At 37.2% G+C, this 10,580-nt stretch overlaps 1 protein-coding gene across 1 annotated transcript; it reads right to left on the reverse strand.

Annotated features, from left to right (window-relative positions):
• Window positions 1-634: 634 nt before the first annotated feature.
• On the reverse strand, window positions 635-10,275 carry D-CDES (D-cysteine desulfhydrase). Its single transcript, XM_089140057.1, has 10 exons — window positions 10,009-10,275; window positions 9,307-9,372; window positions 8,658-8,852; window positions 8,439-8,549; window positions 5,463-5,554; window positions 4,141-4,233; window positions 3,350-3,407; window positions 3,145-3,258; window positions 2,083-2,180; window positions 635-1,168 (listed from the first exon to the last, which is right to left on the reverse strand). Exons 1-10 carry the CDS (start codon window positions 10,255-10,257, stop codon window positions 964-966), a joined length of 1,281 nt encoding a protein of 426 aa, XP_088996183.1. The 5' UTR covers window positions 10,258-10,275; the 3' UTR covers window positions 635-963.
• Window positions 10,276-10,580: the final 305 nt, after the last annotated feature.

Raw genomic sequence — 10,580 nt, forward strand, 5'->3', positions numbered from 1 at the left:
ATTTGCTGGGTTACGGGCGGGCATTTTACCATAGGTTTCTATTGTATCAATCTACCCTTGTTTGATTCCTGTTGAAGCATATACTTGGGGGTGGGTGCAGGGCGGACGACTTCAAAGCGGACTTTCCATTCATTAGATAGAGAAGATCGCCAAGATTCGTGATCCGTTGCCGAACTTATTCCAATTCCAACAGCTCGGATCGAATCGATATTGATATACCGAGTATCTTTTGATACGAAGTATTCCGGCGATCCCCGGGAGCACTCTCACCCAACGGGGAGATGATCCCGACTCCCTCCCATCCTCACGAGAGGGGTTAGGCCCGTGCAGAAGATTCAAATTATCAAAAAGCAACATATGTAAGCAAATTAGACCTTCAAGGCCAAGTTAATTCTCTTCCCAAGGCATGCAAGGAAATTCAAGGTAAAATTGCTTATTATCGTATCTTTGTGTGTATAGCCCAATCATATGTAAGCTTTATTTCCTATAACCTTCTTGATACAGGCTGGTGATTCCAGTCCTGAAGCATTGGCCACTGCCACTCGAATCCAAGATGATCGGTTGATCTGGTAAAGGTTACAGATGAAATGAAATCATTTAACGCCTATGCCAAGTGGAGGCTTGAGCCGATGAACAATCCACATAATTCAGGCAACAGACTTATTGTTTTCTTCTGATCAAAAACAAATTTATTCAGAGGAAAGAGCTGATACAAGCAGTAGTTTCAGATATACAGAGATTCAAAAGCAGAACAAGGTTGCCCAACAGAGGCCAACAATGGAGTGTCTGGATGTACTTTATTATATGCACACGACATATAAACACCCATAAATGATAATCAAAGCAAAAAGATTTTAGATGTTTAGATAATGACAATAGCCTGAAACTTAAAGAGGTTCAATCATGGCTTCAGTTCATCACTTTAAGGATCGACAGATGCGAAAAGCATTCCATGTTCCTGCTTTAAAACATTTTTCCAATGCCATCCTTTTTGGGAACAGATTCATGTATTTCCATTCTCCGCCAATTTCCTGCCATTGATTTCACCTGATCAACTTTGTCATAGAGTCCAAGGAGCCCTCCGGTATGTACAAAAAGAACCTTCCTTCCTTCCCACTTCACTGGGTTTGCAGCCATGTCCTTCAGCATTGCATGGGCAGCCTTCCCACTAAAAACAGTATAGCCAATTGTCAAAGAGTAATGTGACATCAGAAAACAACTTCTCATTCATACAGAGTAAATATTCATGACATGAGAACAAATTTTGTAGCGAAGTTTTAGATGTCACAAGATTGTTGAATCATGCAATTCAATCTAAATCTTTGGGTAAATGATATTGGGGGAACCAAAAATAAAGAAAGCTACGAAAAGGTGCTGACTACTGAATGGTGCCTTAAGGTGTAATATATAAGTAAGAACCCATATCATATTTCATAAAATTTGAAAACTCAGAATTAACAACTTCAATAAGCTGACCACAGCATGCATTAAAAATGGATAACAAGATTCTATCGGGAAAAAAATGGGTAACAAGAAAAAGATTAAGGTAATTTTAATGGTAGGTCGGAAGCTACCTCTCCAATCTCCATTATAAGTTGTTACAATACAGAAAACTTCAAATACAGTTGATACATTAAGCATAAGGCTATATAGGAATATGGGATTACACCTTCATGTTCAAATACAGTTTGCCCTCTATTGTTATGACTCAGCTTAGCTATTAGTCCTTTTCAATATTCAACCTTTGAATGACCTCATGATGCAAAAAGAACAGAAGTATTTAATTCAAGCATAGGACAACATTCCAGTGGTATGGGCATGTGTTGAGTGAATACTCAAACAAGAATAGTAACATATAATCACAAATACTTTCGGCTTTAACCCACTTGGATTCATTCTCTATCAACTAGCAATGGATCCCTAACAATGAGACACCAGACAATGCTAAAAATTGGGCACTGGTGGATGAGTCGTAAGCTGTAATGGATGCTTCCACGACTCAAAGAAAATCTAGCTCAACTCACCACCACTAAATGGTAAGAATAAAGGTAGTAAAGAATGGAAAATGGAATTTCAACATACCTGTACACTGGGTCAAGAACTATGCCCGTAGCAGCAGCAACTTCTTTAACAAATTTGAGCTCCTCAGTGGTGTTCATGGCATAGCCCAGCCCTTTGGCCTGGGACAAGTTAACATATTACTTGATGTTGTACATTACAGGAACAAAAGCAAAGGAAAGCCAAACCATCACTGGCCCAGTGCCTAAAGGCTTTTCTTTTCACAAGATAGACTCATTAGACACTCAGAATTCTTCAAGAGAAGATTACGATCAGCAAACCCATTCTCTTAACCATGGGAAACACATGCTTAAAAAGGAGAATGATATATGGAACACTGAAATTAATGCACAAGGAAATATTTAAACAGAATAATGTCAAGTAAGTTTTTTAGATTCTAAAAGCATGATGGGTAGAGACTTTGGTTGGCCCCTCATAAATAAATGTGACAACACTAAGGTGGGAGCTGCCTAGGCCCCCTGGACTCTTAGGAGATGCCTAATGGCGATGGATGAGTCTGCTACAGTGCTACTGATCCCCTTTCCTCTGTTAGACTGGAACAAGGCAAACTAAAAATCTTAAAAAGAATCATGGGATCAGAGCATCCGCCAAGTCTGCCAGCAATCCTGGAAATTTGAAGACCAGACTTCACTTTTACCAAGAGGGTGGATATCAACTCACTTAAACAGTGAACAAATGGAAAACCATCCCCATTATAATTCTCATATAGTAGCTATAAATTCAAAACGCATGAAATATCAGCCTAATGAGAACATATTAGTGAGGCTGCTCAAAAACCCTAGTTCTCTCTTCCAAAGAGATATGGTAGGCATAAGGTAAGCTTCAGCACAAGAGTATCCAACTGTATTATGACTTATGAACAATAACAAAGGGCATAATTTCCCTTAGTGGCCATTGAGAGAGGATGATTTAAAAACTAATTAACTAAAACAGTACCTTTTCCTCAAAGAAAAACTCTTTGCCTTCTAAAGTAGATAGTTAAGAGTACTACAGTGAATTTCATGCAATTCTAGCATGCAAGAAAATAACATACTAAGATGAACATGATTATCAAAAGTAACTCACATTTTGAATGCTGACTATATCACGTGCACTGACACCTGCTTTAAGTCCATCCAGTAGGCCTTGAACAAAGTCATAGAAGTAATCCGGGTCATCGCAAACAGAGAATGCATGAACCTACGGTGAGTTAGTCATGCTAACTAATTAGTGAATATTTATTAGGGAGCCAATTCACATCTAAAGAATGGAAGGAAAAAAAATACCATACTTTTGTGGTTAATTCACTCAGCCATGTTGCCAATGATAGACCAGCAATGGTCCCCCCACTAAAAATAGCAAAACAGAAACATAAGAGGACTTAAAATGAAATTCAGAGAATAATATAATCTCCAATTTTATGCATGACTATATGAAGTACACACTCCACAATTAACAGAAACATATGCAAAACATAAATAAGTTGCAGATGAAAATAAATCCAGTGCCATTCACAGTATGTAGAGAGCTTAAGGAATTAACAAGGAGGATATGATGGAAGTCAGACACATTCCAGGGCCATCTCAAGAGATCTGTCAACCAATTTTAAAATGGAGAAAAGCACTAAGACAATCAGGTTAACATTTTTCCAATATATGAAATTAAGTTTCATGCTAGATCAAAATGCACTAATCCTAGATGAATTAACTTCTCTTATTTCTTCATCTTTTCCATTCAAATTCAAAATCTCACACAGTAACAATTAAATTATACCTAGGAAATATCCGAAAAAACTTCAGATATAAAATTTTAATAATAAAGATGGGAAAAGTGAAACCCATGTTTTAGAACAATAGATTATCTGCTCTGAGGAGATGAAATGCAAGCCTCGGCATCATCCCATGCATAGTTATCATGGCATCACGTCGGAGTTTTGATATAACTTCTCAACCATTAGACATAAAAATTAGAAATTATGTGGAAATTGTGGAGTACACTGAGAAATTAGCCCCAAGTCATAACATTAGAAATTAAGTGGGAGAGTTGTTCACCCAACAAAAGGAGAAAAGGGTCAAGCAAAACCTGCCACAAGCTACTACAATGTCATCAAATCCTGTTTTGCCAGGTCCAGTCTGAATTTGCTGTTGTATCTCCCTGACTGCTTCAATATAACCCCTGGAAAGAGAGAAAACGATTGAATTAGTAATTTATAGATTACGCAATCCACTAATTATAAAACATGATGGGCATCTAGTGTTTCAGGAACAAATTAAAACCTATTGTCAATAACCGTGGAACAGTTATGGCTCATGTTAAACACTGTTACTTCTCCCTTTTAAGCTCTGGAAACTTTGGAGACAAAAGTGTCAACATGAAATGCGGCTTCTCCCGAATGAGCCCTTGCCACTTGTCCTTGTCCCCCCACATTGTTATTTTGATACCGTACAACTCCCTATTCCTTACACCTTCAACATTCTGGTCCTAACAGCAGCCTATCAACACCACAGTTTCACACTTCGGAGAGTCTTCTCTTGCCACCTCGCTACTCAAACCTTGCTTTCACAGAGGCATATTCCAGTCTCTCCTTTTTAACTTCTCTGTTTGAATGCCTATGAAGACATGGACAACCTCTTTCTGGTCTGCCCCTTCTCCTCCATGATTTGGAAAGGTCTTCTAGTAATATACTAGCCTCAGAAGAAGGATTTACCCTTTGCGGGAGAATGCAACAAGGTAGACACATCTATTGCATGAAATTCTTGTTGTTACTCAGTGTATGAGCTTCATCCAACACGTCAGGTTTGAGCCCCATCTTTTACGCAGTCCCTTGCCTCCCCTTGTAAGTCAGGGTCTTGTGAGTTGCATTGCTTATTCTCCTCCCCCTTCTTTGGGATCCTTTTTATTTCTCTAATTTGGTGATGGACTATTTTATTAAAAATAAAAGCATATTTTGGGATGACCAAAAGTCATTGTGGTGACACAAGGATCCTTCTCCTTTTGGTATCACCATTGAAAAAAAAATGTAGAAATTGAAATATCACAAAATTTCAGCAGCATGTTGTGATATCTTAAACTATGTTTTAGATAGAAGACACCTGGTACAAATTGGTTCAAGGTGTAAATCACTGGAAACCAATGTATGCAACATAAAAACATCATTCAATATGGCATAGTGTTTATTAATATAACAGAGAGTAAGATAAAATGCATGTAATAAGAGCAAACATAAAGAAATCCAAATGAATCATTCACAAAGGGGAAAGAAAGGTCCAAAAGGTGAAATCAACAACAATGCACCCCCCCCCCCCCCAAAAAAAAAAAAAAAAGCACAAAAAGAAAAAAAGAGAAATGCACATGCACACCAACCACACACGAAAAAGGATTGGACATATCTTTACTTATCTTACCAGGTTCCTAGAGTGTTTGATCCACCAACAGGTATGACATATGGCCTTCTCCCTTCTTTTGATAACCTCTCCTTTAGCACATTTGTTAGCACCTGGGATAGGATAAACATCAGAAAACCAGAAATCTCCAAGCAGCCTAGTTATGCCAAAACGGTATACATATAATTTGGGATAATTGAATGATATACACAAGATGTATTAACTGTACAAAGTAGGCCTTCTGCAGTTCTAACACCCCATAAAGCTGAAAACACATGAAATAGCTCAAGAGGGAGCTGCCAAAAGAATGAAAGAATTGAAAGCCCAAATACCAGCCAAATCAATTTATGATCAATATGCCTCTCAAGGACACAAGAATTAAAACTGTTCATCCAGTGCTTGATTAACAGTTATTTAATGATTACAAAATTTACATCATTATCTACTTCGTGCACTGGGTTATGTCTCCTTCTAATGACTATAAATTCTAGGGCCTGGCTAAACAAACCAAATAGTGACACTACCTTATGATATTAATTAGGTACAGATTAACCAACTCAGATAAAGCACACTTAATAATATAGGCATTTCAATTTTAAATCCAAGCATCCATTGAGGTACATGTGAGATAAATTTGCATTCTCAAATCAAGGGGCGCAAATTACACAAATCAATGCAAACCACATGGTTCTGCCTCCAGTTAAAGTCTAACACAGAGTATATAAGAGCCGTCTCCATTTGTAACCATACGATTTTCAATGTAAAAGAACCCCTGGCCTCACTGAACACATAGCAGACCCAAGAAACATGGACAGTTAGTGCACTACAACACACATATCTACTTGTAGTTTTAAGTACATTCCCAAGAAGAAGGAATGCATTCATATAATAAAAGGAAATAAGGGTTGTCGATACCCCCTTATACTGATGAGAAGTTCATACCAAGGGAACAGCAATATTGACTATGAAAGAGGTGAGAAGTTGCCCACTCCTTCAAGGCTGAAGGGCTATAAACAGCCAAGCTTAACTAAGCCAGAGACACTTCGACAAACTTAGACTCACAAAACTTACAGAATACAACTCTTGAGGATTGTCCTTGCTTCTTCTTCTACTTCTTTTTTTCTTTTTTCTTTTTTACTTTTTTTTTATTTGTATTTATCACGACTTTCATGGCCCTCACTTGAGCTGTGAAGTTGAAAGGAAAAGAAAGGCATAACATTTTATAAACCTTTCAAAGCTTCTAGAACCCTCATTCAGATATCAGAAGGAAATTCGAGGCAATCCATCAAACGGATGAATCCCTTTTTGAGGAGAGATAAAGCAACATCTGTTGGAGTTCTTCCACTCAAGCCAAGCTTGTTTGCCAGCACGGATAAAATGGAATTGCCATCTTCTTGAAGTTTATAAAGTACGCCTTCTTAATGTTTAGCTTCATTTCATTGAATATTAAGCACAGACTTGAGTTCGGTATTAGTCTTCAAGGAAAGAAATCTGTGTCCACATACCACAAGGAAAGGATTAATATTGTTATGTCAGGTTGTTATCTACAAATCCCTATTCTTTGATATTAAATTCCAGACATGAAATTCACCTTGCCCATAACTTTGGTACAACAGTGACAGAATTAATACTTTGGATTCCTCATGTAATTAATCATGAGAGAAAGTATGGTTTTGGAAACAAATGTATCATATTCATTTCAATATGGTGTGGATTTCAGTATGACATGAATATGAAAGTATCCCAGATTGAGTCATGCTTCTTAAGTTTTATTTTATTTTCATTTAGTTCTTTAAGCAAGCTTATAAAGGAAACAGTGGGACATGTAATCTGATATTAATCTCACATGTGTAGCTGAAGACCATAGAATGATGCGAAGAACTAGAACTGAGAGATCTGAAATAAATGGGCGATTGTCAAAACTTCAATTGCAATGGGGTAATTAAATAAAAATCATATTCATGGTACTGAATCTGGCATTCAAAATAAAGACCAAACTGAGTTTGAGAATAACAAAAACTCACTCTTAAGCTTGTAAATAACCTATCCACCAAATAAAACTCAATTGAGCAAGATGCTAAAAACCAAATTCAGTAACTAACAGTGGTAATGGTTAGCACCTGAGATTATTGAAACAGTGTAATTTCAGGCTTGTAGCCAATTCACATACTGGCTCAACTCCTAGGCATTCCAGATGGATGACCACATGCAACATATTATCAAACCACCATAAAATGATAAAACCACACAAAAAAATGAAGAATCTCAGCCCAGAACTGTAAAATCTATTTCCAGAAAAACAAGAGAACCACGTCATAGCAGAAGAAATGGTATCCACATATCACCCCCTCTTGAAGACGATTTAGCAGAATAATGATTTTTAAGCCCTGCAGAACTACATTAAACAAACAATAGGTAGAAAATCAATATCTCTGCAGTTCCATCACAATGTAGTGCTAAATACAAATTGTCTACTGGGTATGATCTCGTACAGTTAATAATTTCTTTAAACAAATTGCTAGACTGCTAGTGGGACTTGTCTGTCATTGGAAGGGTCAAAGCCATCATATTCAAAAGTAAACAGCACAATTGTCAACACGATATGAAATCCTATCAAAACAACAAAGGTTGTCAAGGGCACAAGTGCACAAATCATATCATATTGTTGAGGGTTGTCATCCCCTTTATTTTATCAAACACTGAATTTATCAGGAAGTTAAAGCATAAAAGACATACAATCGTGGAGAGGACTCCAAAAAACCTCCAAAGAAACAAAGAGCAAGACCAGGAAAATCTAATGCAACGCTAGAGCCACAAGAAGACCACACCTACTGTAAAAGGAAAATGCGGCAAAACCAGCTTCCAGCAACCCACACAGAATCTCAAAATAAAAAAGACACAATATTGTACATTATTCCTTACACAAGTATCCAAGTTGAATATTTAAACCCAGCGAAATATCAGAGTTGGAGCAAAAGACAATGCAAAAGGACAAACCGTGCTCCCAGTTTCAGCATATTCTTCCTTTGAGACAAGTTCAATATTCGCTCCCACTAAGCGCTCTACCAAAAGGTTTCCCACCAATCCAGGATCTTCATCCAACAGATGCTGCATTGAGAGACAAATTCTAGTAATCAAATAATTAAGGAATCAAGAAGAAACACAGTGATACTCATATGGACGGCAAGAAAAACTGAGAAAGGGAAAAAGGAGAACCTTTGAAGTTCTCAGTATAAGATAGCAATCAAGATTCAAGTATTTTGCAGCTACAGCTGTTGCACGGCAGTGGTTGCTTTGGATGCCTCCTATTGTTATAATGCAATCTGCTCCTTGTTGAACGGCATCTGCCATCAAGAATTCCAGTTTCCTGACTTTGTTGCCACTCAATTGCATTCCTGAAAGGTCATCGCGCTATATAAATCCAGATCTTTCTGTCAGTGTAAATCAAAATAATGTCAATAACAGGAGAATATTTAAGAGAGATTCTGGGCGGAAACAAATGGATGGTCTGTGAAAAACATATGGCAACACATGTTGCCAGGTCAGGTAGGATCAACCATCAAAGCCCTTAGATAACTACATCAAAGTATAGATATCATACTGAGTAATTGGAATAGAAGAACTGTGGCATTCACATGAGTAGTCATTGTAGAATATAATGTAATGATATGGATTTGAATCCATCAATACAAATAATTTCATTCATCAGGTAAGTCAATCCCAAAAAGTCCTCGTACATAAACATATGTCTTAGATTCCAACATATTTTGACGAATATTAGGCTAATAATAGAATAAAAAGGAAGCATCCTTTTGGCTACAGGATAGGAACTGGAAACTTCAAATTCAAATAAACTAGCCCATACCTTCAGCCACACTTCTGTGTTCCTTGGCAAATTTGGAAGATTCCATTTGTGGATTGGAGTTGGAAGCTGAAGAGGAGATAAAATGTCATTAGCATGAATACGAATAAAACATGAATTAGAAAGTTAATCATTCAACGCAATTTGGAAATGCTTTTTCATTTTATAAAATTTAAAATTCCTTTTTTTTTAAAATCCAACCAACCCAATTCAATTGTACAAAGATGAAGAATGTTTACATAATTTGAACTTTAAAAGCTCTAAAATAGGTATCCTGATGAATATCTTAAAATTGTGCTTTCAGTATTGGAGTATTACTCATGCAATCCAAATCAAATCCACAATAGTACTTCAAGTCGGAGTCACTACCATAACTCAACCAAAAAAAAAAAAACCCATTTTTACTGTATATACTAAAGCAATTCCAAATTAGAGCTTGATTCTCCTTGTAATAGACAAGTCTTCTAACATTAGCATGATCCCTGATTTGTTGGCGTCTTCAAATGGGACACATAATCTTCAATGTCTGGTCCGCGTTTTTCAACAATCTTGAACTTAAAAACACAATCTTTCTGATGATTCACCCACTAATATATTTCTTCACCATTAAGTGTATAAAATATATACGGAAGACGAAACTAAAAATGCAATTGAAATTAATCTGAGAATAGATCATAATCGATTCACGGAAATATAAAACCTTACATGTCCAAGGGAGATGACGTGAGAAGGGATAGGGTCGAGATTGGACGCCCATGAAGGAGGACTGTAAGGTTTCTTCACCAGAAACCCGAAGTTCGCATTGGAACCTTGGCCTTCCATTGAAGAAGAGCAGAAGAACTTCGTCTGCAGATTGGGGATTCTTTGCCTTTGGGTAAGCGATCTAGTGGAGAGTGAGAGAGTGGTTGGACGAAGATACAGAGAATAAGCGCTCGACATCGGCAGGAGTGACATCTGGTTTCTTTGCTGACGACTGACACTTAAATCCGCTTCCAATTTCGCCCCAAGCTGTGGGCCAGGCAAGATTCCACATGCATCCACCTCATTCACATGAGCGTGGGTCCCATAGTGTCCAGCAGATTAATAATTGTGGGTCCCACTACCTTATGTGATTTCAAACTTAAGATAATCAAGATCATCTCCTCTCTCCATGAAGCACTTTGTGCTCCATAATGACTTTATAACCACAAAATACAGATGGACCTACAAGTAAAAAAAAAATATATTTAAAAAAAAGATATTTAAAAAAAAAATCTCAAATCACTTAATCTTGTGGC

Source organism: Hakea prostrata, chromosome 11, assembly GCF_041222555.1.
Source record: "Hakea prostrata isolate BN-2017 chromosome 11, UWA_Hpros_2, whole genome shotgun sequence".
Taxonomy (NCBI): domain Eukaryota; kingdom Viridiplantae; phylum Streptophyta; class Magnoliopsida; order Proteales; family Proteaceae; genus Hakea; species Hakea prostrata.